This window comes from Phyllopteryx taeniolatus, chromosome 5 (genome assembly GCF_024500385.1).
Source record: "Phyllopteryx taeniolatus isolate TA_2022b chromosome 5, UOR_Ptae_1.2, whole genome shotgun sequence".
NCBI classification, from domain to species: domain Eukaryota; kingdom Metazoa; phylum Chordata; class Actinopteri; order Syngnathiformes; family Syngnathidae; genus Phyllopteryx; species Phyllopteryx taeniolatus.
The window spans coordinates 7,117,025-7,143,922 of NC_084506.1; the positions used below are offsets into that span (position 1 = coordinate 7,117,025).

Below are 26,898 nucleotides of genomic sequence, written 5' to 3' on the forward strand. Positions count from 1 at the left end.
ACAGTATGTTTACAGATGGCGCAATGAAGCCTTTAAGGGAAAGAACAACAGCCTGCCAGCAGTCAAGCACGGTGGACGATCCATAATTTCGTGGGGCTGCTTCGCCGCATCTGGTACTGGAGACCTTGACCATATCACAGGTATCATGAACTCAGAAAATTAGCAGGAGATTTTAGAGCCAAATGTTTTGCCCAGTGTAAGAAAACTTGGTTTTAATTAGCGGTCCCAGCACAAGCAATTCAAGCCGATAGTGTGTCTGCAGAACTTACGGCTGAATGAACACCCGATATCGCATGCATATTAGTCAACGGGTGCACGGAGTTGCTGAGCCGGCACATTCAGGGAGGGTGGGCAGTCGTGGCAGTCAAGATTATCTTCATATTTGATGTTATGATTGTTAAGTTTTCCTTTTGCACCTTTTTTCTTCAGCCCCGTCCCTCGTGTCCACCAATCGGCTCCATCCAGCCACTCGTGTGCCTCGTTGTCCCCTCAGTTTGCTTGTATTTAGTTGCCAGTTTTCTGTCAATCTGCGTTGTCGCTGCAAGTCACGTTATGATTTTTGGTTTTGATGAGTTTAGCCGTAGTGTTACTTGAACCTTGCTTTTTGGACTTTGCTACGTTTTGCCCTTTTGCCTTGTTTGTTTTATCGAAAATATTCTGCTTCTGAGATTCCTGCACTCCCGCCTTGCCTCGATGGCGTGACGCTCCGATTACGCCGGCTGTTTCTCCCAACCGATGGTTTAACACTTTCATCTCATTTGAATCCAATGTTGAGTAAAGTCACATGTGACTTGTAACTGTAACCAACTACAGCAACTTTAATTAAAGTTTGCAGTGAGGCGTAAAAATGAGCTAACATTGATGATTAAACAGCATTATCACGGACATGTGGTCGCCTTGTTTGTCGACTTTTTTTTTTTTAATGATTAATTCCAGACACGACGACCTTTGACAGCAGGCTTGTTTGCGGTGCATGCTGGGTCGTCGCTCACCAGCAGGAGAGTTTGAGCAGGAGACAATTGACTCTGAGGTAAGCGCCTATTCATTGTTTTTTTGAATGAATTTAACATGACTGTGATTTTTGTTGATTGGCCGGATTTATTTGCACAGTTGATTCTACATGACAGCAAACACAATAATAAACGTATTGTGAAATGACCATTTCCATCAAAATGATTTTTATCTAGGTATCTTTGAAATGAAGTAAAATCAAATGTTTTTGCCTCGGGTGTACTCTGAGTGTGTACCTAATGAAGTGACCACTGAGTGTGCGCGCACTCAAATGGAGCTTGAATTCTTTACATTGTATTGAACTGTTATTACCTATAGTTTTACAAATATTTTTAGGGGGCTGAAATGGAGTATTGGCATTTCCGTTCGTTTCAATGGGGGAAGGTTTGTTTTGAATTACGAGTATGGTCACGACACGAATTAAACTTGTATCTCAAGGCACCACTGTACGGAGCTGTGAAAAAGTTTTGGACCCCTTAAGTTCCTTTTTAGTTTCCCCACTTTTTTAAAGATCATCAAATAATTGGAAAGATTAGTGCCCAGGCAAACATAAAATGCAGTTTTTAAATGTTAATTTTATTTCAGGGATAAAAAGAACTATTTCAAGCTATATCGTGGTCCTGCTGCAGAACCCAAGTGTGCTTCAGTTTGAGGTCTTGAACTGAAGGCCGAATAGTCATCTCCAAGATTTTCTGGTGAAGAGCAGAATTTATGGTTTCATCGATCGCAGCAAGTCGTCCAGGTCCCGAAGGTGCGAAGCAGCCCCAGACCATCACATTGTCACCAACATCTTTTGGCTGTATGTATGGTGTTCTTTTTCTGAAATGCTGTACATTTACGCCAGATGTAGCGAGATGCACATCTTTCAATAAGTTCACTTCAAAAAATGTACTTCATTACCTTTTGCACACAGGGTCAGGTAGCTTTAATGCACGAAATCACCATTTTAAAAACAGTATTTTGTTGACTTGGATTTTCTTTGTCTATTTGCATTTGTTTGATCTTAAAAATGAAAGTGGAGAAACTATGCAAAAAGAAATAAGAATTTGACAAGGGGGGAAAATACTTTTTAATAAAAAAAAATTGACACGAGGAGCTAAAATGGGGACAAAAGACAAAAACTAGTACTAAATATTGACTGGATTGTGTTGCAGTGTATTCAACAACAAAAAAGGCTTAAAGGTCAACATGTCTGAAATGTTTCACTTTTCTCCCGTTTAACAACACGGCTGCCTTACTAGTAACTAGTTGATGAGTAACTCGTCCGTTCGTCAATAAGCAGTCGTCAGCCGTTTGTTCCTTCGGATCGTCACGGCTGAACTTTTCCCCAACTCGTCGCCGCACAGGAGCCGACGGGACGTTGTTGCGGTGTGGAGGATGACCTCTGCGCGCAGCCCGCTGACCACGCTTGTGCTCAACACCAGCGACGGCGTTCCCGCCGCTCGCGTGTCCCTCAGCCTGCATCGACTCGACTCGGAGCTCAAGCTGTGGAACATGCTCAACGTCGGGTACGACGCGCACACCGAACGCTGTACCGCTGCGGGTTTCTCGACGTGTAGTACTGCCGGGTCCCTCTAGTGGGACACGCAAGAATTACTGAATGAACACTGAATTACTGTTCAAAGTGACTTTTGACTTGCTCCGGTACATTTCAGTGGTTGTACTTGTCAGTACAATACATTTGCATTTGATCTTTCAGAGCGGTTTGTGCTCAAATGATTGTTCAGATACATTTTTTGGGGGGGGTTTCACTTAAGTGCAACACATCAAGTACCGAGCACAACAAGTAGCCTACTTTTTATTTTCCAATATTTCAATACATTGGATAATGTTCCAATTTGAGCACACTTAAAAGCCATTAACCAGTTATTGAAACAACTGGAGGATTAAATGACAAATGTACAGTCAATGAATGTTTTTTTTTCATTCAATACATTAAAAATAATAGAGAAATAACATTTAATAATCATCATCATTATAATCAATAAAAAAGTTAAACTAAAAGCAAAGTAGTTTGCTTTTGAAAACGCACAGGTGGGCAACCTCATGCGAAGATGAGATAAAAATACATTTGTCTATGTAATGTATGTAAATAAAATATATATATATATTTTTTTTTTAATCCACTACATTGCATTTGATGAGTACTGTTCGGATGTATTTCACATGAAAACATTGAAGTATAACTTTTTATTAAAATTGAATGCGCCATATTATTGAATCGAATCCTTTTTCAAGGACATTTTTTTTCATTTTCCGATATTTAAGCGCAGCGTTAATGTTCAAACTGTTCCGGTGCATTGCCATAATATTCGATAAAACCTCTCCCTCACTTTTGATCACTGTTTAAGCCTACTACGCTACTGAATGTTGTCACGAAGGTGGTACTTTTGCGAGGTGCTACTTGGTATAAAAAAGTGTGAGAACCGCCGAAGTGAAACATCTGAATGAGTATTTGCCGCCCAGTCGTGGCTTACTGCTGGTACACGCTAGTGACATATTTCTAAAACACGTTTTGATGTCGTACGTCAGGACGACGGATGAAGACGGCCGCTGCCCGGGACTCATCAGCCGGGAAGCGTTCGTCCCGGGAATGTACAAGTTGCGCTTTGAGACCGGCTCGTACTGGGCCAGCCTGGAACGCCACTCCTTCTATCCCTACGCCGAGGTCATCATTTTACACCTTTCATTTTTATGAGTTCAACATTTTGAAGATAAACCCCAATTCCAATGAAGTTGGGGTGTTGTGGTAAACATAAATAAAAACAGAAAACAATGATTTGCAAATCATGTTCAACCTTTATGTAATTGAATACACTACAATGACAAGATATTTAATGTTCAAACTGATAAACTTTACTGTTTTTCGCAAATAATCATGAACTTAGACTTTTATGGCTGCAACACGTTCCAAAAAAGCTGGGACAGGTGGCAAAAAAAACTGAAAAGTTGAGGAATGCTCAAGTTGAGGAAACTCCTGTTTGGAACATCCCACAGGTGAACAGGCTCATTGGGAACAGGTGGGTGCCATGATTGGGTAGAAAAGGAGCTTCCCTCAATTGCTCAGTCATTCACAAGCAAAGATGGGGCGAGGTGCACCTCTTTGGGAACAAGTGCGTGAGAAAATAGTCCAACAGTTTCAGGACAATGTTCCTCAACGTACAATTGCAAGGAATTTAGAGATTTCATCATCTACGGTCCATAATATCATCAAAAGGTTCAGAGAATCTGGAGAGATCACTGCACGTAAGCGGCAAGGCCGAAAACCAACATTGAATGCGCGTGACCTTCGACCCCTCGGGCGGCACTGCATCAAAAACTGACATCAATGTGTAAAGGATATCACCACATGGGCTCAGGAACACTTCCGAAAACCAATGTCAGTAAATACAGTTCGGCGCTACAACCGTAAGTGCAACTTGAAACTCTACTATGCAAAGCAAAAGCCATTCATCAACAACACCCAGAAACGCCGCCGGCTTCTCTGGGCCCGAGCTCATCTAAGATGGACTGATGCAAAGTGGAAAAGTGTTCTGTGTTCCGACGAGTCCACATTTCAAATTGTTTTTGGAAATTGTGGGCGTCGTGTCCTCCGGGCCAAAGAGGAAAAGAACCATCCGAACTGTTATGGACGCAAAGTTCAAAAGCAAAGTTCTGTGATGGAATGGGGCTGTGTTAGTGCCAATGGCATGGGTAACTTCCACATCTGTGAAGGCACCATTCATGCTGAAAGGTACATACAGGTTTTGCAGAAACATATGCTGCCATCCAAGCAACGTCTTTTTCATGGATGCCCCTGCTTATTTCAGCAAGACAATGCCAAACCACATTCTGCACGTGTTACAACAGCGTGGCTTCGTAGTAAAAGTGTGCGGTGTGGGTACTAGACTGGCCTGCCTGCAGTCCAGACCTGTCTCCCATTGAAAATGTGTGGCACATTATGAAGCGTAAAATACGACAACGGAGACCCCGGACTGTTGAACGGCTGAAGCTGTACATCGAGCAAGAATGGGGAAGAATTCCACCAACAAAGCTTCAACAATTAGTGTCCTCAGTTCCCTAACGTTTATTGAATGTTGTTAAAAGAAAAGGTGACCCCGTCCCAGCTTTTTTGGAACGTGTTGCAGCCATAACATTCTAAGTTCATGATTATTTGCTAAAAACAATAAAGTTCATCAGTTTGAACATTAACTATCTTTCATGTGTATTCAATTAAATATAGATTGAACATGATTTGCAAATCATTGTATTCTGTATTTTAACACAATGTCCCAACTTCATTGGAATTGGGGTTGTACATTGTGTATTATATTTTCTAAGTAGTTAAGAAACTTTTGTTAAAGGAGAAGTTTACCGGTTTAACTTTTTGTCATACTTTTGAAAACTATCGCTAAAAACCTGACAGAAGTACATCAGTAGTAGGCTTTTCTCCGGTTTCCTCCCACATCCCAAAAACATGCGTGGTAGGTTGATTGAAGACTCTAAATTGCCTGTAGGTGTGAATGGTTGTTTGTTTCTATGTGCCCTGCGATTGGCTGGCGACCGGTTCAGGGTGTACCCCGCCTCTCGCCCGAAGATCGCTGGGATAGGCTCCGGCAGCCCGTGACCCGACTGAGGAGAAGCGGTACAGAAAATGGATGGATGGAAGTTCAGACTTAAGGCTGGGTAAAACAATCAAATAACTCCGCTAAGTCGACTTTAAAAATTGGTCAACGCAAAATTTCGGAGCCATATTTGGCCACTGGATCCGGTGTTTGACACGGACATTTATCGCAGACGGATGCGGTCTTGGGCCGGCGAAAAACAAAAACGACAGAGGAGCGTCTGTAAGTGATTTTAAAAACACTATTAGATGTGAAATCTACAGATAACATGATGTATGAATTAGCTCAATCGTAATCAACATTTAAAAAAAAAAAAAAGAAAAGAAAAACGTGAATTTTTGTTCTTTGAATTTCCTTACGGGGTGACAATAACTCGATGGAATAGTCGATAGGATAATCGATTCCCAAATTTTTTTTATCCCGACAGCCCTTTCAGTATCATGTTATAACGTGATAAATTTCACGTCGTACGATAAGTGATCGCGCTTTTAAAAAATTCATTTGTCATGCACGTTCGTTTGAACAAAACGAATCGATTACTACTTCCGATTCAGGTCGCTGGCGGAGCCCTCCAAAGGTCTTCGTAACCATGTTGCTCTTCTCTAATACTGTATAAAACATGTCACATTTAAGATTATGAATCTTTACTGTACGAATAATAATACGAATGTAAAAATAATTGAACCATAATTTGTAGTTCATTTAAATAAAGCAATCAATAGTAAAGTATAAACGTAATGTGAATGTTATACTCATTGCAGATTTTTTTGGGGGTGTTGTGCAAATTGTGTAGAAGTAAGTTAAAGGCTTTTAACAGGCCAAGATATTTTCAACATGAAATAATATTGAGTTTGGCGATCCTTTTGGTTGGGTTCTCAGCGATCAATCGTCTTTCTATCCACGTGTGTGTTCGGCAGGTGGTGTTCACCATCACGGATTCGACGCAAACGATTCACCTGCCGCTGCTCATGAGCCGCTTCTCCTACAGCACGTACGTGGGAAGCTGAGGCAAAAACCTTTTATCTGCTCACCGGCAAGGAACAATCATGACGTACGCGTACTTGTGAAACTCGATTTGAAGCCATCGCAGTAGTGAACACCCTCCAACACATTGTGTGTCACTGACTGAACTGTAAACTTTGATGTTGTGTGCGGCGGACGGTCCGTTGCCTCGCATTCTTCGCCCGGTCAACTGAAGGCCGGGATTGACCTCGACAGTGGCAGGTGGCCGTCTCATCCGCTCGCACTCGGTTGCCCTCGCCCATGAGAATAAAGTTACACTGTGCGTTATCAAATTGATGTTGCAGTGGTGGGCAAACATTTTGATTTTTTTTTTTTTTTTTTTTTTAAAGTCAGCTCGTGGGCCGCATCATTCGTAAATGAGGTTTGAAAAAGGGATGTCAAATTGGTCATTTTGACAGTAGAATTCAAATTTGTTTTCATTTTCTCTCATATTAATATTGATCATTCATCCAGTATATGTGCAACCGACTGAATGGCTGAATGCTGAATGGGACTAGGACAAAAGAGCTGTAAACATTTATTTGACATTGTGATGTCACCGCAGAACCACTAAAGATGACAAAATCCGATGTTTAGGCTTCGTTCATGTTTACATGTCATATATTTGTATAAATGAATGGTATAAGTTTTTATTTTTTGTCCGAAGACACCAGCCATTAAGATGACCACATTTTTATCAAGTTTGGCCTCAAACGATCATGTCATCAACCCATCGTCGTGCCCTTTAGCCTAGCATACACAGGACAGGAAGTCCGACAACCTGTTTTCCGGCTTTGGTCACGTGACGCTACGGCTACAGAGGATTGAGCGAATCAATACAAACGTGAAGTGTTTATCAATGTTTATTTTAAATATTCCACCTGTTGTCGTATGTGGCCTTTGTGCCATTCTTTGCCCACCCTTTAACCGCTGATCCATTTTATTTTGTGTTTTGTAACTTTTTCTTATTGGCTGATTGAGTCACAAACGCTACAAATCCAAACCGCTGTCTTATTGTTTCGCTGGAATGAATTACATAAATTGATTGTGCCGTAAATAAATATATTTCAATCCAAATGAAGTTATTGTGCAAGGTGAACGACCGGTGAGAACGTCTGTCTCACAGTTCTGAGGACCCGGGTTCGATCCCCGGCCCCGCCTGTGTGGAGTTTGCATGTTCTCCCCGTGCCTGCGTGGCTTTTCTCCGGGCACTCCGGACAGCCGGTTTTGATTGAAGACTAAATTGCCCGTAGATGCGAATGGTTGTTTCTGTGTGCCCTGCGATTGGCTGGCAACCAGTTCCGGGTGTACCCCGCCTCCTTCCCGATGATAGCTGGGATAGGCTCCAGCACCCCCGCGATAGGCGGCTCAGAAAATGGACGGATGGAATGTATATTTTAAAAAAGCACGCTCGTTTTGTTGTGATTTCAAACATAGGGCAGGCGATTGCTTCTCTCCACTCTCCACCAACCAGAGAGAAGTTACACAATGAGGCCCCCTCTACTCCTTGGTGGGGCCCGGTTTTAATTAAACCATCGTAGAATTGAATTCACTCTTGATATTTTTTTTAGAAAACAAAAGTAGTTTATAAAAGACCTATTATTTATCGAATACACGTTAAAATATTTTAAAACTAGTACGTCTGTGTTTCATTTCTAAATTTATAGTCAGGCGTTAAAGGAGGCCGCCCTCCGGGTCTTTGCATCATCGCAGTTGACATTTCACGTTGCTCCCTCTCCAATAACACAACAACGATGAGGCGGTAAAAGAGCACAAACTGACTCGGAGAAGATTGATTTCATTCCTCCTGTTTGGTCGGAGGTTGGGCGGGTGGCACAGGGAGGATGTCTCAACTTTTTCGGCTTCTCTCGGCGGCGGCCGCCGGTCGGCGTCTGTGCTGTCGGGCTGCGCTTGTCACGACTCGGCTGGACGCCGTAGCGGCAGGACGTCGCTTGATTGTCGGCTACACACGCTTCGCCGTGCCGCCGGTAATTGACACTCCTGAAGTTACACATTTATGATTGTTTTTTATGTGTTTGTAAATCATGGTTTTTAACCCCTTCTGTTAACCTAAAAACTCCATTTGGACAACCGCAGTAGGTTAAAATTTGAGTCGATCCCGCTTCTATGGTCAAAACTATATATATATATATATATATAAACTGTACATTTTTACTTAACAACAAAGTAAGGATTAAAAAGCTTGAAAATACATGTATTTTTTTTATTACAAGTATTTTAGGGCTATAGTTTCGTCTCTGTGATAATGTGTTGTACTTGACTCATTTTAGTTACTTTTGGACTATTAACAGTGAACGAGAAACACTCTGTGACAAAATGCCCTTTGTCTTCCAAGCTCATGTATTGCTTCCACCACAACAAATGTCTCTAAAATCGAGAAATGGTGTTTCCTAAAAGAGCCACTTAGCCGGCGTCACTGCTAAGCTAACGAGCTAACAGCTAACTCATCGCAAAGGTGACTTCGTGCTCACATAACGTAGACGTAGTTTAAATGCTAAAATTGGAAATAAATGTGCTCCTAGTTAATTCTATCCATGATTATTGCGACGCTGCTTGTCAGTTCAAATAATAATTACTAGAAAAAGGACAGTAAGTTCATAAGCCGTTATAATTCTTATGCGCAACTCGAACCTGTGACATCAAAACTAAAAGATGTTCATGTTGTCTCCTGGGTTTTGAAGCATAATGAGGCGATATTATTTTGTTCACGTTGATTTGCATATTGTGTTCTTCTGACACCTGCGGCTAAGCTCGGGCTTGTTTTGTTTGCTTTGTTAGAGCGCGTGTCGAACTCGGAGCGACCTCCTGTCCACGCGCAGCTTTCGGCTTGCTCAGCGACGTCTTGATTCCAGTGAGCCCAAAGGTGAACGCCGACCCGGGTAGAGTCGCTTCCACGCTTTACCCTCCTCCGCAAACGTCTGACGGCAACGCAAGAAGCGTGTCTTTGATTTTGGATGATCACTTGCATTATCTGTGACTTCCAGATGGGAAAGGAGAAAGCGGAGGAGGTCGAGGAGGACGGGCAGGAGGCGGGAAGAGAGGAGGAGGAGAAAAAAAGGACTGGTGGAGTCGAATGCAGAAGGTTTGTGGCGTTCGAGCCGTGACGTCTTTGACTTTCACACAGAACACGACAAAAGCGGGACTTCTGCATGTTTGAGCCTGTCCCAGCTATCTTCTACCATGAAACGCAACTACAAAAGGTTTAGAATCTGCTATATGCGCAATGAACTTCTGCATTCATCAAAACACGTCAAAGCACTTCCGGCCGGCACGGCCAAATACGGATGTCCCGATCCAACTTTTTCACCGCCGATCCTATACCGGTTAATGCAGCCTTGAATTTTGGCCGATATCGGTCCGATCCAATATCGGCAAACGTCATACATACTTTACTTATTTTGTAGAATGAAATCTTAGAAAAGGCTTGATGAAGTGATATTACCCTAACAGAGAACAATACTCAGCAACAGTAGGTATGAGGCAAAACTGACCCATTTATTATTAACCAATGGGTTACATGAAGTAACTTTAAAAATAAGAATTTACTACCAAAAAAACCATTCTATTAGGAAATCCGCAAACAGCAAATATTTTTTAAAATCTGCCTATCCTAGTTAAAAATCTGGAAATATTTGAATTTGCGACTACAGAATGTGAACATATACAAACAAACATGGCGTACATGTGAGACGACTATATGATGTAAACATAATTCAAATATGACAAAAATATGTGGAAGTCATGTACACCAGAGTTTGGATGAATCTCAAAGCGTGCGCGCGCAACTTGACTTCCTGTTAATGTTGTTGCTCTTCCGGTCCGCGTCCAGGGCGACTTCCCATGGGACGAGAAGGACTTCCGCTACCTGGCCGTCACGGTGGCCGGCGCCGCCTCCGCGCTGCTCTACGTGTACTTCCGCGACAACGGCCGGGAGATCAGCTGGAAGGACTTTGTGCACCGCTACCTGGGCCGCGGCATCGTAAGGCCGTGGCTTAACGTACTTTGGCGTAGGAATTGTTTTTGACAAGACTCGCCTTACATATGTGTAAAACAAGCCGAGCGATCCAGCACACATGGCAGTTCGGTTACGTGTGCTGAGCACAGCGGCGTGGTCCAAGGCAACGCCGGTCCAAGCGGGCCCGTCACATACACATCAACTCATGTACTGGATGTCACTTCAGTTTGGACAAAGGCTGACAGAAATTTGTCCTGCTTTTTAAATCTGTTACAATTATCGGACAGCTTAAGTTACTGTCCATATATTTCCCCACTGTCCAGTAAATAATATTTACCACCCCAAATTTTCAATGTTAATGTTGATTATCAACTAAAAAGTGTGAATTGGAGAAAATTCTCCTATTTCCTGAGCTTAATAGTCCTTTGTCATTTTTTTTCCCCATCAGCTTCTTATCTGTTCATTCATTCATTCATTAGCGGCGACGGCGGGGAGGCTTGATGAGGACTTTTTGTGTTCAGGTGGATCGTCTGGAGGTGGTCAACAAGCAGTACGTGCGTGTCATCCTGGTGCCTGGCGGAGACACCAAAGGGGTGAGTGCAAAGGTGGCGAGGTGGTTTCATCCAGTCCTCCTCAGGTCGTCAGACGTTATTGTGGAAGCTCAATGTTTGACCTTTGTAGGTTACCAACAGCGCGCAATGAACTAGTTTGCTGCGCGGTGTACGGATACGTGGTTACACGGCACTGGTATCGGCAAAGTAGTGACCAAAAATATTTATTTATTTATTTGGATTATTTATACAACTTTTTTTTATTCTGACAAAATACCTCTTATTAAAAGCTCATGACTGATTTTTTTTTCATCAGAAAAATCAAGTTTATTTTCATAAGACCACAACTTTTCCCTCGACTGTAAAATCAGAATTTATTGTAAGAGCACGACTTTTGTCTCGAAAAGTGTGAAAATTGCGTGCGTATCCGTGTGCGTCCGCAGAGCTACGTGTGGTTCAACATCGGCAGTGTGGACACGTTCGAGAGGAACCTGGAGACGGCCCACTTGGAGCTCGGCATGGAGGCGTCACGCCGGCCCGCGGTGGTCTACAGCTCCGAGAGCGACGGGTCAGCGCCGCACAGAAGCGCCTCACGATGCTCGTCGTTCCCGCGGCGCCTCAACGCGCCGTTTTTGTGTGTGTGCACATGCAGGTCTTTCCTGATGAGCATGATTCCCACGCTGCTCCTCATCGGCTTCCTGCTCTTCACCCTGCGCCGCGGACCCATGGGGGCCGGTCCCGGGGGCGGCAGGGGCGGGCCCTTCAGCATGAGCGAGTCCACCGCCAAGATGATGAAGGACAACATCGAAGTCAAGTTCAAGGACGTGGCGGGCTGTGAGGAGGCCAAGCTGGAGATCCTGGAGTTTGTCAACTTCCTGAAGAACCCGCAGCAGTACCAGAACCTCGGAGCCAAGATCCCCAAGGTGCCACCACCTTTGTTTTTTCCTCCATAAAAATCCAATCTCCAATCCAAATGTATTTATTAGAGTACATTTCAAACACAGAGGTCACAAATCATTTAAACACACGACATATAAAACTACATGACAAAACAAAGCACTGAATACCATAGTGATAAGTAAATAAAAGAAAACGTTCCAATTTTCATCCTTTTTCCCCCTCTTTTGCTTATAGAAAAATCTAAATGCCAGTGACATTATTCAAAACAATTTTTTTTTTCTCCTGTTGAGAAACAAGCTTTGAAACTATTTTCTTGTTTTTACCCAGCATTATCTTGCTTTAGCATCCACAGAAAAAATACAGAGGAAATATTTTCATATTTACAAATGTCCCTTTAGTCAAAATATGTATGCAAACACGATCCTTAATAAATTCTCATTTTTAAATGTTCAACAATTTAACATCATAAAATAGTTTGATTTCTGTTGCATTTTTTTTGGGTATGAAAATCATTTACAAATAAAGTTTTATTGATTTATTGGTATTTTCTTTTGGTGTTTTGGGTTTCGGTTTTCGGCCATGTATTTCTTTTAATTTTTTTATTATTTTTTTGGCGGTTTCGGTCAAGAATTTTAATTTTGGTCCATCACTAGTCACGATGAAATTTCAAGTCATGAAGAGATTTAAAGTCACAAAACTGACATGAGGCTAAAAATCAACAATTGATGCGAGCGTGTCCTGGCGTAGCAAGTGAGTCCCTCACGACCGTTGGTCATCAATTGTTGACGTTATTTTAACTGGGTTCCTCATCAATTATTGACTTTAAATCTTATCATGATGACTCTAATTTCATCACGATGATTTTAAATAGCGAGCTGTTGACTTTAAATGTCGTCGTGACGACTTCAAATCAAGTCTTGGCTTTTTTTTTTTTTTTTTTTTTTTTTTTTTTTTTTTTTTTTTCCCTCTTCCCTCTCACTAAGTGACCCAAATATGTTGTCATTGCGCATTATACATAGGTGTAAGGAAAATGAAAACATTTTGTCACATTGTATAGATGTATACCGGTATCTCGGGGTTGTGAGGAAGATCTTTCATTCCAATTTGATATGTAAATTTATGGAATATGGTCAATTTTCGCTGCTCACCCGAGAATCATGATGTCTTCACAGACGCCGCCATATCATATATCTGTTGCTCCCACGTCTGTTTTTACACCATCAGATTTATTTCTTGTATCTCCCACGGTAAAAAAATGTCAGGAAAAAAAAAAGGCCAAGTTACTCTGCTCCTTTTAAGCAGAGCGTGATAACTGTTGCCATTAGAAGCGAAGCGTGAAGCAGTTCGACATAAACAAAGCTAATGTGAGATTATGGAGGCAATCCAAAGAAAAGCTCCTACCCGGTAAGAGTATCGTGTTTTCAAGAGTACTAATTTCCAATGTTATACTTACTTAGCGTATTATTGAGCATTGATTTGAGTTGATCACCGTCTTTGTTCTTTACTAAAATGAGAACTGGAGTAGAAACGCGTGCTGAGGAAGCGTCATGGACGTCAGCGCATGCACACAGCAGAATTTAATATATTTGTTTACAAAATAATAAATATGGACAGTACTTCATGTTTTGCGCATGCATAGCAGGAAATCAGTAGTGTATATTATACATAGATGGAAGGGAATTCCTGATTTTGGAGTTAGAGGAGTAATTATGGTAAAGGTGTGCGCTTGTGTGCGTTTTCTTAGGGTGCTGTGCTGTCCGGGCCTCCCGGTACCGGGAAGACTCTTTTAGCCAAAGCCACGGCCGGTGAGGCCAACGTTCCCTTCATCACCGTCAACGGCTCGGAATTCTTGGAGATGTTCGTGGGCGTCGGTCCCGCCAGGGTGAGCGCAAGAAACCGACACTGAAGGTTGTGAGAGGAGTGGAGTTCAGTATACCTTGACTGATAAGCGATGTATTTGTTTATTTCTTTATGTTTCTAAGTTGACATACCCTGGCAGAATTTCAACTCCAAGACATTCTTAGCCAACTCTTCTTTTAAAATAACCCCGACTCCATTTCTCTTCCCATCTACACCATGGTCAAATAATTTAAACCCTACCCCTAAACCTCTAGTCTTACTGCCTTTCCACCTGATCTCCTGGACATACAATATATCAACCTTTCTCCTAATCATGTCAACCAACTGTGTGAACAGGCTAATTGGGAACAGGTGACCTTCGATCCCTCAGGCGGCACTGCGTCAAAAACCGACATCAATGTGTAAAGGATATCAGCACATGGGCTCTGTAACACTGGAAAACCAATGTCAGTAAATACAGTTCGGCGCTACATCCGTAAGTGCAACTTGAACCTCGCTATGAAAAACTAGGCAATGTCAACATTTGATCACGGTCGTTTGCATAGTTTCTGTTGTCATGATTTCAAAAGAGTAAACACAGTAGTTTGATAATAAATGGCTTCACCCAAGCACCAACCATGAGTGAAAGAGAGGTTTTTGTCTTATCATTCATATTCTCTGAAAAAAGGCCAAGAAATCATAAATTCTGCCAGGGTATGTCAACTTATGAGCGCAACTGTACATGTATACAGTATGTATCCATGTATTATACTGCCCCTTGGCGGCCAAGGCACGCACAATGTATTGCAATATTTTTAATAACCGATTAATCCTTTGGAGACCTTGTTTTACTTGTCCAAATCTTTGTAATTTCTGCCTCTCAACAGTAAATCTTATCAATTCTAGTCATTGCAATAAGACGGCAGTAAATAGTCATCATTATGTTTATTATAATAAGAATAAAGCAGACTGGAAGCCGTCACCTTATCGTGGTGGAGGGGGTTGTGTGCCCCAATGATCCTAGGAGCTAAATTGTCTGGGGCTTCACACTTTCCCGGTTTCCCACAACAGAGATGGGGATATGGTTGGGGAGTCGTTAAATTTCAAAAACTCATCCCATTCCTTCCTCACAAAAGAATCAAAATCTGGGTCCTTCAATAGGGACGTGTTGAAGTGCCATGTTGGTGGGGCTCCCAAGTTTGATTCAACTTTTAGATTGCGACAAATTGGTGCGTGATTACTGATGATGATTGGATGTATTTTGGGAATAAGTCCCTGAGCTGCCGAATTGTTTGAAAGAAAGAAATCTATTCTTGAGAAAGAGCGGTGAACTGACAAGAAAAATGTGTATTCTCTTTTTATATGTTTTTTCAGCCTCCATATTTATTGTAAAATGTAGTCTTTTATGGACTAGTATTGAGACTCCTCTTTGTCTACAGTTATAAAAGGCCGAGATAACCTGAGTGCAATTAGAGTCAATGAGGCATTTTTCTTCTGACTTAGTAAGGTGGGTTTCTTGTAATAAGAGGAGGTCTGGTTTAAATTTAGTGGTATAATCCATAATCTTAATTCTCTTTTGGCTGTGATCCAATGCCATTGACATTCCAAGACACGAATGTTAAGTGTGACATATAATGGGTGTGTGTATCATAATTTTAAATAGATTTGGTACGATGCATTCTTTGTTGTTTTTTTTTGACAGTTTTTGGGACGTTTTTTTTTTTTTTTTGGTATTGTGTTGGCAAATGTTATTTAGAGAGGGTGATAGAGATTCAAGCGCAACAATGATGGCCCACGATCTTGAAAGCATGAAGAACACCAGGGGGCGCTGTTTTCCCCTCACAGCCAGAGATGTTTATCTCGATATACCCATACACACAGACACACGCATATGTGTGTGTGTGTGTATATATGTATTGATTTACGCAACTCTGATCGTCCAGTTGGGTCGAGTTAGGCCTCATCGCTCGGTGTGCCGAAGGCGGACGGGCGTTCCTGACAGCAAATTCTCCGTCCATCTGTCTGATTGATCGGCAGGTGAGGGACATGTTCGCCATGGCGAGGAAGAACGCGCCGTGCATCCTCTTCATCGACGAGATCGACGCCGTGGGGCGCAAGCGAGGCGGCGGAAACTTCGGAGGTCAGAGCGAGCAGGAGAACACGCTCAACCAGCTCCTCGTCGAGATGGACGGTCAGTTGGTAGTAGGGTATGGCCAAAAAATAAAATCTCCCCAAAATGCAATTTAGCTTTTTTTAAATTGTATTATTTAATTTTTTTTTTTTTTTTTTTAAGATTTTTTTTTTTTTTTTTTAAAAGATGTTTTTTTTTTTTTTCTCCTCCCCTCTTACCCCTACTTTTTTGTAGGAAAACAGCAGTATATTTTATTTTATACAAAATACAACATCGGGTATGACATGTTTGTTTTTTGTTTTGTGTTATGCTTAGTTTTTCGCAGGGCACATGTTTGATTGGCTAGATTCCGTTTCACGTCACAACTCTGAAGGCGTCGGCCTCCCCCATGAAGAGTTGTGGTCGTAAATATTGAATGCTTTCCTTATTGAAGATTGTCGGCCCCGACCTGTTTTGGACCCTAAAATCGGGACAAATTCACTCTTCAACCACCTCAGACCCAAGGACAATCTTATTTGATTATTTTATAAGACATAAGATCGTCTGGCATTTGATGTACTCGGTCGGGAAGGTGCAGAATCTGCACAAAAACAGCCAGATTGTCTCTGTGTGTACCGGGTTAAATGCCGTGCCAAAGTGGTGGCCATGTTGGGAGGGTCGACGTTCCCAGCAAAAGCTAGGCATGGACATTGCAATTAAGTTGGAACTTGCTCATTTCTTAACCGATTTTCATGAGGTTTACTTTTATGTCAACATCCAAATGTGTGCGATCAATAAATACCATTTGGGGGAAAAAAGCCCCCCAAAATATTTTTACCTGTGAAAGGCTACTTCCAGTTTCCTCGGCGTAATGGTACGCTGTTGTGTAAATCTGTGAGGAGCACAAATTACCGACGTCCTTGGTCTTTGTTTTCTCGCCGTCCACTCACACGGAATGCGCTGACGACTTTGACTTGCTATCTCTTCTCCCTGTAGCCTCACTCTTCCCCCACCACCCCTCTCATTCATGCACATATATTCTGTCTTACTTCGGCTAATCTTCATTCCTCTGCTTTCCAGTGCATGCCTCCATCTTTCTAACTGTTCCTCCATCTGCTCCCTGCTTTCACTGCAGATCACAATGTCATCTGCAAACCTCATGGTCCATGGGGATTCCAGTTTGACTTCATCTGTCAGCCTATCCATCACCACTGCAAACAGGAAGGGGCTCAGGGCTGATCCCTGATGCAGTCCCACCTCCACCTTAAATTCATCTGTCACACCTACAGCACACCTCACCGCTGTTCTGCTGCCCCCGTACATGTCCTATATTATTCTAACATACTTCTCTGCCACTCCAGACCTCCGCATGCAGTACCACAGTTCCTCTCTGGGTACTCTGTCATAGGCTTTCTCTAGCTCTACAAAGACACAATGTAGCTCCTTCTGACCTTCTCTGTACTTTTCCATCAACATCCTCAAGGCAAATGATGCATCTGTGGTACTCTTTCTAGGCATGAAACCATACTGTTGCTCGCAAATACTCACTTCTGTCCTGAATGTAGCCTGCACTACTCTTTCCCATAACTTCATTGTGTGGCTCTTCAACTTTATTCTTCTATAGTTCCCACAGCTCTGCACATCACCCTTGTTCTTAAAAATGGGCACCAGCACACTTTTCCTCAGGCATCTTCTCACGTGCTAGAATTCTATTGAACACGCTGGTCAAAAACTCCACAGCCACCTCTCCTAGATGCTTCCACACCTCCACAGGAATGTCATCAGGACCTGCCTTTCCATTTTTCGTCCTCTTTAATGCCTTTCTAACGTCCCCCTTACTAATCATTGCCAATTCCTGGTCCACTACACTTGCCTCTTCTACTCTCCCTTCTCTCTCATTTTCCTCTTTCCATCTATCTAGCACACTACTGGCACCAGTCAACATATTTCCATCTCTATCCTTAATCACCCTAACCTGCTGCACATCCTTCCCATCTCTATCCCTCTGTCTGGCCAACCTGTATCGATCCTTTTTCTCCTTCTTTAGTGTCCAACCTGGCATACATGTCATCATATGCCTCTTGTTTGGCCTTTGCTCTATGTCGCATCTCAATGTATTCCTTTCGCCTCTCCTCGGTCCTCTCAGTGTCCCACTTCTTCTTCGCTAACCTTTTTCCTTGTATGATTTCCTATACTGTGAGGTTCCACCATCAAGTCTCCTTCTCTCCTTTCCTGCCAGAAGATACACTTAGCCAACTCTTCTTTTAAAATAACCCCGACTCCATTTCTCTTCCCATCTACACCATGGTCAAATAATGTAAACCCTGCCCCTAAACTTCTAGCCTTACTGCCTTTCCACCTGGTCTCCTGGACACACAATATATCAACCTTTCTCCTAATCATCATGTCAACCAACTCCCGAGATTTTCCTGTCATAGTCCCAAGATTCAAAGTCCCCACATTCAGTTCTAGGCACTGTGCTTTCCTCTTCTCTTTCTGCCGACGAACTCGCTTTCCACCTTTTCTTCGACTTTGACCCACAGTAGCTGAATTTCCACCGGCGCCCTGCAGGTTGACTGCGCCGGTGGCGGACGTTGTTAACCTGGGCCACGGCCGATCCGGTGTGGAATTCTTTGGATGAATGCTCATATTTGTTTGGCAAAGTTTTAAGCCGGATGCCCTTCGTGACGCAACCCTCTGCATTTATCCGGCTTGGGACCCGCCTACAGTTTGCACTGGCTTGTGCCCCCCATAGGGCTGCATTGACAATAATTACCATATCGACTTATCGTTCAAAAAATAAAATGGACACGATCGTTTCTCCAGACTCGATAAATTGTCATTGCGGTGAGCCGACAGAGTTGGCTGCGTCATTAGCCGCTAGCGGGCTCACGGCAGACCGGCGGACGACGGCGAATGGCCACGTTTATTTGATTGACGGGTGAAGGGCTCGTCTTCAGCGGACCGGCCGCACAGTAGTCTTGTTTACATGGAGACTTTTTTGTCATTCCGATTGAAGATCTCTGGTCAACTGTTTCCATGTGACGTGATCTCCTCCGATCGGGTGTGCACGTGATCTGCGCTACATTTGATCGGAACAGTCGTGTGACATGCGCACTTCATCGTGAACGTCACGTAATTTCCGTCGTCTATTCAGCACAGAAGTTGGGATTGTTTTTATACATTTATCCTCCAAAAACGCTATGTCGCATGCGCCATATTGACGGCGCGCATAAACGATGACGTCACCGCGCATTTACGTCCAGACGAATCATGCGCAGACAGAGCGTTTCCCGGTTCTCATCGGCATGTTGCTTCACATGGTGAAAATGTATTTCTGATCGGTTTGGCAAAAGGAATATTCCACCCCTGTGAAACTGAATGAAACTCCGTTCGGATTCGACCCGTTTATTCCGAGTCAAGTGTTTTCATTCAGTTTGGGCTTCGAAAGCGAATTCGTCGTTTTTGACAAATGACCGTGACAAGCCTGGTCGCCAGACCGCGAGGGAGGACGAGGAGGAGCTCTCTTCCTCCTCCCTGTGGCGTGGGCGCCTGACGTCGGGTGTGGCTTTGTTTGCCAGGCTTCAACACGGCCACCAACGTGGTGGTCCTGGCCGGAACCAACAGAGCCGACATCCTGGACCCGGCGCTCATGAGGCCCGGACGCTTCGACAGGCAGATCTACATCGGTAAGGGCGACCTCTGCTTTGTCTCTCACGCTCGCACCCTCGCCGTCTCTCGCACTCGCAAACAATCTCACGCACCTTTTCTTTCTCTTTACCTCGTTCTCTCACTCTCACAACTCTGTCGAGGTGTCACATGACTCGCTTCGACCAGTCCGCAGTTATCGGGAACCGCCACAAGGGGCGGTCGCAGTAAAAGTTGTTGCTCTTGTTGACTCCCGTCAGGTCCTCCCGACATCAAGGGGCGGGCGTCCATCTTTAAAGTGCACCTGCGCCCCATCAAGTTAGACCCCAGCATCGACAAGGACACGCTCGCCCGGAAGATGGCCGCAGCCACGCCCGGATTCACTGGTAAGTAACAACAAGCGCGCGCACGCACGCACGGTAAAGACGCATTTTTGTTGATGTAACTGTGTGCTGAAACAGTCGCGCTTGAAGTCCATCCATCCATTTTCTGTGCCGCTTAGGCTTGCCTGAACTCCTATTTTCAAAACGTCCTTGAGGATTTTACATTTCAGGCATCCGTAATAAAGGCAATCCTTCTCGACAGAGCAAATGGTGGCGGCCTTCTTGAATAACGCTAAAGACAAAAGTGCAAAACGCTAAAGACATAAACAGCTTGATACAAATGGTTTGAGTTGCACAGGTGACGCGTTGCCCTTCAAAGTCTGCCGATTACGATGATCCAAATTACTCATTGAAGCCGTTACACTCTTGTCCTATTGATGAAAGGATATGAAAATGAGGCATAAATGCGCGTTTGTGTGCGGCGGACGCAGGAGCCGACATCGCCAACGTTTGCAACGAGGCGGCGCTGATCGCGGCGAGACACCTGGGCCAGCACGTCGAGCGCACGCACTTCGAGCAGGCCATCGACAGGGTCATCGGAGGTCAGTCCGGACGTCTCTTTTCTCTTCCTGCTTTTCTATCCTCGCTTTTGATTCGTGCTTCATTCCCTTCCTTGTTTTACTACCTTGCTTTTATTCCTGGTTCAATTCCTTGTTTTTTTTCCTCGTTCACTTGAGCTTTTCACTTCCTTGGCTCGCTATTCGCTGACTCACTTCCTTGTTTCACTTCCTGGTCCACTTCTTGGTTCTTCTCCTCGGTTATTTTCCTCTTTTTTTTCTTTCTTTTTTTTACGTCTATAGTTCTTTGTCGTCCACTTCCCGGACTTACATCATGGTTCATGTCCTTGTTTCTAGTCCCGGTTAACTTCCTTGTTACATGTGCGTGTTTCCTTCCTCGTTCACTAGCTGAACTTGCTATTTTCATTTCCTTGGCATTTCCTTAATTCACTAGCTGGTTCACTTCCCGGTCAACTAATTGGTTCAGTGTTTGACGTCCTTGAATCTATTCCTCGTTCACTCCCCTGGCTCACTTTATTGGTTCACTTCCTTGTTTCTATTGCTGATTCTTCTAACCAGAACCCTTTCCTCGTTTTGTTTCCTTGTCACTTCCTTGATCCGCTTCCTTAGCTCGCTTTTTTGTTTTACATCCTTGGCTCTATTCCTAGTCTACTTTCATGGGTCCTTCACCCATTCACTTGCTTGCTTCACTTCCTCGGTTTACCAGCTGGCACACTTCCCGGTCCACTTCTTGGTTCAGTTTACTGGTTTACTACCTTGTTTCACATCCTTGGTTCTGTTTCCTCGCTTGCTTCCCTGTTGAGGTGTTTGCTTCACTTGCTACTTTTACTCCCTTGTTTCGCTTCCTTGTTTACTTGACTAGAAGGGCCCCCGGTCCACGTTTTGTTCGGCTGCTCGCTTCCCTGTTGTATCGCACACTCGGTTCTGTTTCTGATTTTCCTCCTTGCTTTCTTCCTCAATCGCTTTCTTTTTTATCACTTCTTGGTGCACTGGTCCGCATCTTAGGGTCATTTCCTTTCCTCACCTCCTTGGTTGAATTCCTATTCACTTCCTTGTTTCACTTGACGTTCACTTCAGCAGCTAAGTTGCTGGTTCACTCCTTTTGACTCACGTTATTGGTCCATGTCTTCGGCACACTTTGGCGGCCTTCTTCCCTTCCTTGCTCATTTCCACATGAGCTTCCTTGCGTCACTTCCCGTTCCCTTCCTTGCTCATTTCCTAGTTAAGGTCCTTGTTTGCCTTCCTGTTTTCCTCGGCGTGGATCAGGTCTGGAGAAGAAGACGCAGGTGCTTCAACCCGACGAGAAGAAGACCGTGGCGTACCACGAGGCGGGCCACGCCGTCGTCGGCTGGTTTCTGGAGCACGCCGACCCGCTGCTCAAGGTGGGCGGGCTTTGGGCGGGCTTTGTGCGTGGCTCCGACTGACGCGTCTCATCGCGACCCCCTCCCCTTGCCCCAGGTGTCGATCATCCCCCGCGGGAAGGGCCTGGGCTACGCGCAGTACCTCCCTCGCGAGCAGTACCTGTACAGCCGCGAGCAGCTCTTCGACAGGATGTGTATGATGCTGGGCGGCCGCGTGGCCGAACAAGTCTTCTTCGGCCGCGTCACCACCGGAGCGCAGGACGACCTCAAGAAGGTCACGCAGTCCGCCTATGCGCAGGTACGCGTGCACTCGCTTGCTCACACATTCGCTCACTTGTTCTCTTTTACCCGCTTAGTCTCTCACTGTCACTTTTACTCCCTCTCACACGCTCCTACACACACACACACACGAACGTTTCGATGCAAGGTTGAATGTCGTGCTGTCTCTTTCCAATATTTTTGGAATTTATAACTTCATTGAATGATCAGATAAAAATGGATTTTGCATTAAAGTTAATTGAGAAATGATTTTTTCCACAATTACTCTTCAGTCACAGATGTTTGTAATGTTTAGTGACGAAATAAGAATTGCGCAATATGACACGAGACGGAGTGATGTTGTACTCGTTAATTTTTGGGAACATGAGAGTGACTTCTTGGCTACCGATTCATGCCAACGAAGGCCGACTAGTTCGATGGCCACTTTAAGGCCGCTTCAGGTTCAACCACGTCATTTACACGTTACCCATACCAAGGCTGCAAATAATGATTATTTGCATAATAGAGTCAACAATTGTTTTATTTAAAAAAAAAAAATTTATGTTCCTGGTTTGGTCCGTACCATCTTTCAGAAAATCTGCAAAAATGTCGATTGGTGTTTTCTAAAGTAAAGGCAGATGCTTGCAAATGTCTTCATTTTTTAAAAGGTAAACATAAGCAGTTTGCTTTCTGGGAGGACGACAGAAATTGGAGAATAATTACTGAAATCAGAGGATTTGGACAAGTTTAATATAAACAAGGGCTCTAAACAATTCATTGATGATCAAAATAGTTCCTGATGAATTTGACGATCGATTAGTTTGACAGCTGTAATTGAAGGTTCCCCTATGCGATGCCGGTCAGGTGGTTCAGTTCGGGATGAGCGACAAGGTGGGCCAGGTGTCGTTCGAGCTGCCGCGGCAGGGCGAGATGCTTCTGGAGAAGCCGTACAGCGAGGCCACGGCCGAGCTGATCGACGACGAGGTCCGGGCCCTGGTGGAGCGGGCGTACGCGCACACGCTCCAGTTGGTCCGCGACAAGAAGGACCTGGTGGAGCTGGTACGTTCGGGAAGGTTCCCGCCATGTTCTTACTGAGCTTACTCCTATGGCCTTATTAACCCTTTTCAAATCGGCCGTTTTATTTTGTTCATTTTTTTTACACATAGCAACAACAAACGGATATTTAAAAAAAACGGACAAAAAGTTGGCCGTTAGCTGTTTTTCTCTCTTAAAAGTTCAATAAATACTGACGTATCGTAAAACAGTCAAAATGTTCAGCCAGTCATTCATACTTTATTATAAGCGTTAAGGGAGCAAAAATCAAGTGATTGTATTCATTATATATTTTTTTATTCATCAGATGATTACTGTAAAAATCACCCCAAAAATCAGGAAAAGCCTTCTACCCATGTATAACACGCACCACTGCTATCCACATGCTCAAAACAAGAAGTATTATCCATATTTGATGAAGTTCTTCTGCTTTGTGTGCACGCGCTGACGTAACGGCCTGCAAGGATGTCATGATTCTCATGTCAGTGGCAAAAAATTACCGTATTGTACAATTGTAACATTAGCCCTCACATAGCATATTAGAATGAAACAGAAATCAAACAAGCAAAAGTTGCTTGTTTTGATTTCTTATTTTTTTGCATGTAAAATGCAATTTTTAAATGAAGGTTTTCATTATTAAGGGAGAAAACAAATCCAAACCTACATGGCCCTGTGTGAAAAAGTGATTGCCCCCCGTAAAAACATAACTGTGGTTTATCATACCCGAGTTGACCTTGTTCAAGAATTGACCTTGCTGTTCCAATACATTTGGAGGGCACTGTATGGTATTACTCTGTGTGTTTTTATTAGGGATGGGTGAGTACCGATACCAGGTATCGGTTTTGGGCTGTTTCCGGCCTAATTTCTAGGGTTAGGTATCGAGCGTCCGTAGTTTTTATAAAGTACCAAATTGTAGTGCTATTTTTTTCTTCTTTTAAAAACAAAAAGCTTGTTTTTGGGAAGGTTGTAAGGGGCTGGACCGGATGTTTTGTGAAGAGTCTTGTGACGCACGTGTGCTCAGGTGGGCAAGCATCTGCTGGAGAAGGAAGTCTTGGACAAGGCGGACATGTTGGAGCTGCTGGGCCCGCGGCCCTTCCGGGAGAAGACCACGTACGAGGACTTCGTGGAGGGCACGGGAAGCTTCGAGGAGGACACCAGCCTCCCCGACGGCCTGCGAGACTGGAACGGCCGGCGCGGGCCCGACGACGCTCGCGACGACGCTCGCGACGAACAGCGGGCCGGCTAGACTCTGCGCCCTGATTGGGCCGAATCGACCCCGCCTCTGAATGTGAGCCCCGCCTGTCGCCGTCATTGTCGTGGAGCGTTTTTGTATTTATTCACCGTCCTCGCGCACCAAGCGCTCTCTGACGGTACGTGACATCAGCGTGAACTCTTAAGGCAAAGAATTTTAATGCGAAAGGAGACGTATTATGCCCCCCCCCCCCCCCCCTTGTTTTGCTTAATGGCAGTATATCCCCACTTTTTCAAGGATGTTTTAGGTTACCATTAAAATAATTGCAATTATCAAATCCAATTGTAATGGCCATGAATTTTGCAGTCGGGGTCCATCGTATTTCTTGCCACAGGGAAACGGCTCGTTTTAGGGGCGGTTCCGTGTCGTCCAGGCCGGATTTCGTTCGATGGGCGACCGGTGGGCGGAATCGTTTGAGGCCGAGTAAACGCTCATCTGTGCTAACGATGCAGCTCTGCTTACCTTTTGACTTTGACACAATCGTGTTTCACCCAAAGTGGTTCTTTAGTTCTGGAACTTGGTCATGTCCGCATCATCATGTCATTGGCTGAGACACTCAGGTGGGTGTGGTTCATATGTAAATTGACCTCAGTGTGATGTCACAATTGGGCAATGTTGAGAAGGGACATTTTTCGGAAATCATCACATAACAAAGATTGACTTCACCCTTGACAGGTGGGCAGGCACTCCATATGCATATTCCCCTCCCTCCCCCCATAATCTGTCTCTAATTTCAGAAAAATAGCTTTTTAAAAAAAAAAATATAAATTCCAATATCACCGCATGTGACTTAGCGCTCCGGGCCCCGCCTGATGTGACGTGAACGTTTTGAAAGTTAACTTATTTTGAGAATGACAAAATAAAGTTGACATGAAGGCGAAAATTTAAAATTCATGCTTATTTATTTATTTATTCAGAGTTGTCATTTTGGATTCTGAATTCCTGAATAAAACATCAGTGGTCTAAACTAAACATTTTTACACTGACCAGAACATTCTGCTTTCTTCTTGACTTGATTGATTTTTTTTTTTTTTGTCCAAAAGTACTTTGTTTTTATCAAAGAAAATACATTTGTCTGTCGTATTATGACGTTTTATCCCCAGAATGAATTACAGAATTGCATTCAAATGTTGCTATTAACAATACTTTTTTTAAAATAAAAAAACATCTACAATTCTAACTTTTTGAAAACTTCAACTTTGTGTAAAATTGAGCCTTTTTACATTAAGAAAAAAAACATTTTTCAACAAACTACATTTCTGACATTCATAAGATTGACTTTTTTGTATGAAGCTCGTCAAGTACAATTTCAGCTTCTTGGAAAATCCCACTTTATTCTTGTACAAGTTAGTGATTTCCTGATCATTGTTTTCATTGGGCCGGCACAGAGGGTTAGCACATCTGCCTCACATTTCTGGGGACCGGGGTTCAAATCCCAGCCCCGCCTGTGTGGAGTTTGCATGTTCTCCCACATCCCAAAAACATGCGTGCTCGGTTGATTGAGGACTCGAAATTACCCGTAGGTGTGAGTGTGTATGGTTGTTTGTTTTGATGTGCCCTGCGATTGGCTGGCGACCAGTCCAGGGTGTAACCGCCCTCCCACCCCAAGATAGCTGGGATAGGCTCCAGCACTCCCGCGACCGGCGTGAGGAGAAGCAGTAAAGAAAATGGATGGATGGATGTTTTCATTGGATCATTACTTATTTTGTCAGACATACATTTTTAACTTTTGTCAAATTCTTAAAAAAAACAGCTCACATAATTTTTTTTGTTATTAAAAAGACCTTATTTCACAAAGAAAAACAACTTGTCCACTAAAATGATTCTTGTAGGATTAAAATGACTAATTTAAAATTTAGATATAAATACATTGGTTTTATGTAATGAATTTTCTAGCTACTCAAATATAGTTTCCATTAAGCAATGTTAAGAAAAAAAACATTTAGCCTGCTCCAGAAGAAGTAAAGGCTTAGATCAAATCTATCCAGCAGAGGGCGCCATAGTTTCTCCCAAAATGTCTCCCGTCACGGCAACAAGCTGCTCTGCTTTTCTTGCGAAATCTTCCCCTGCTGACAGGAAACGAGGTCTGTCTCCATCTCCCCAAATAAATCTACTTCCTGCTTCAGGACCCACCGCCGCCTCCTTATTGGCCAGTCGCTGTGGCTACGTCATGCGGAGGAGGGACCCAGAAAGGAGCAGGGAGGCGGAGAAAAGCTTGATTGACAGGCTGATGCTGCAGGCGCCCCCACAATCCTTTGCGTTTTCCTGGTGCAAACACACAAAACAAGATTGTAACAAAAAAAGTCTGGCAGATGTTGTTCATGCAATAAAAGTTTACCCTGAAATGCCATTACGTACATACAGTGGTGTGCAAAAGTGTGGGGGAGGGGGCAGTGTCCCCCCAGCATCCACCAAAGACAGGTTGATAACAA

At 43.7% G+C, this 26,898-nt stretch overlaps 2 protein-coding genes across 13 annotated transcripts in view; one reads left to right on the forward strand and one right to left on the reverse strand.

The window, feature by feature from the left end:
• LOC133478681 (AFG3-like protein 1) lies at positions 1-26,666 on the forward strand. Of its 6 annotated transcripts, none has more exons than XM_061775035.1 (21): positions 1-140; positions 937-1,030; positions 1,597-1,810; positions 2,358-2,519; positions 3,544-3,679; positions 9,417-9,501; positions 9,623-9,720; positions 10,468-10,617; positions 11,115-11,186; positions 11,588-11,712; positions 11,797-12,067; positions 13,789-13,926; positions 15,921-16,074; positions 19,575-19,682; positions 19,902-20,027; positions 20,456-20,566; positions 21,809-21,924; positions 22,001-22,201; positions 23,026-23,220; positions 24,236-24,502; positions 26,593-26,666. In XM_061775035.1, exons 4-20 carry the CDS (start codon positions 2,389-2,391, stop codon positions 24,458-24,460), a joined length of 2,442 nt encoding a protein of 813 aa, XP_061631019.1. In that variant the 5' UTR covers positions 1-140; positions 937-1,030; positions 1,597-1,810; positions 2,358-2,388; the 3' UTR covers positions 24,461-24,502; positions 26,593-26,666. The 6 variants fall into 6 exon arrangements, with proteins under 6 accessions (XP_061631019.1, XP_061631020.1, XP_061631021.1 ...); XM_061775036.1 differs by having other exon boundaries at positions 1,597-1,762; XM_061775037.1 differs by lacking the exon at positions 1,597-1,810.
• Positions 25,350-26,898, reverse strand: part of LOC133478678 (voltage-dependent calcium channel subunit alpha-2/delta-4-like) — a 39,084-nt gene continuing 37,535 nt past the window's right edge. For all 7 annotated transcript variants that reach the window (XM_061775031.1, XM_061775027.1, XM_061775029.1 and 4 more), the window contains one exon: positions 25,350-26,731. In XM_061775031.1, the coding sequence (XP_061631015.1) occupies positions 26,630-26,731 (102 nt within the window). In that variant the 3' untranslated portion in view covers positions 25,350-26,629. The remainder of the gene's footprint in view (positions 26,732-26,898) is intronic.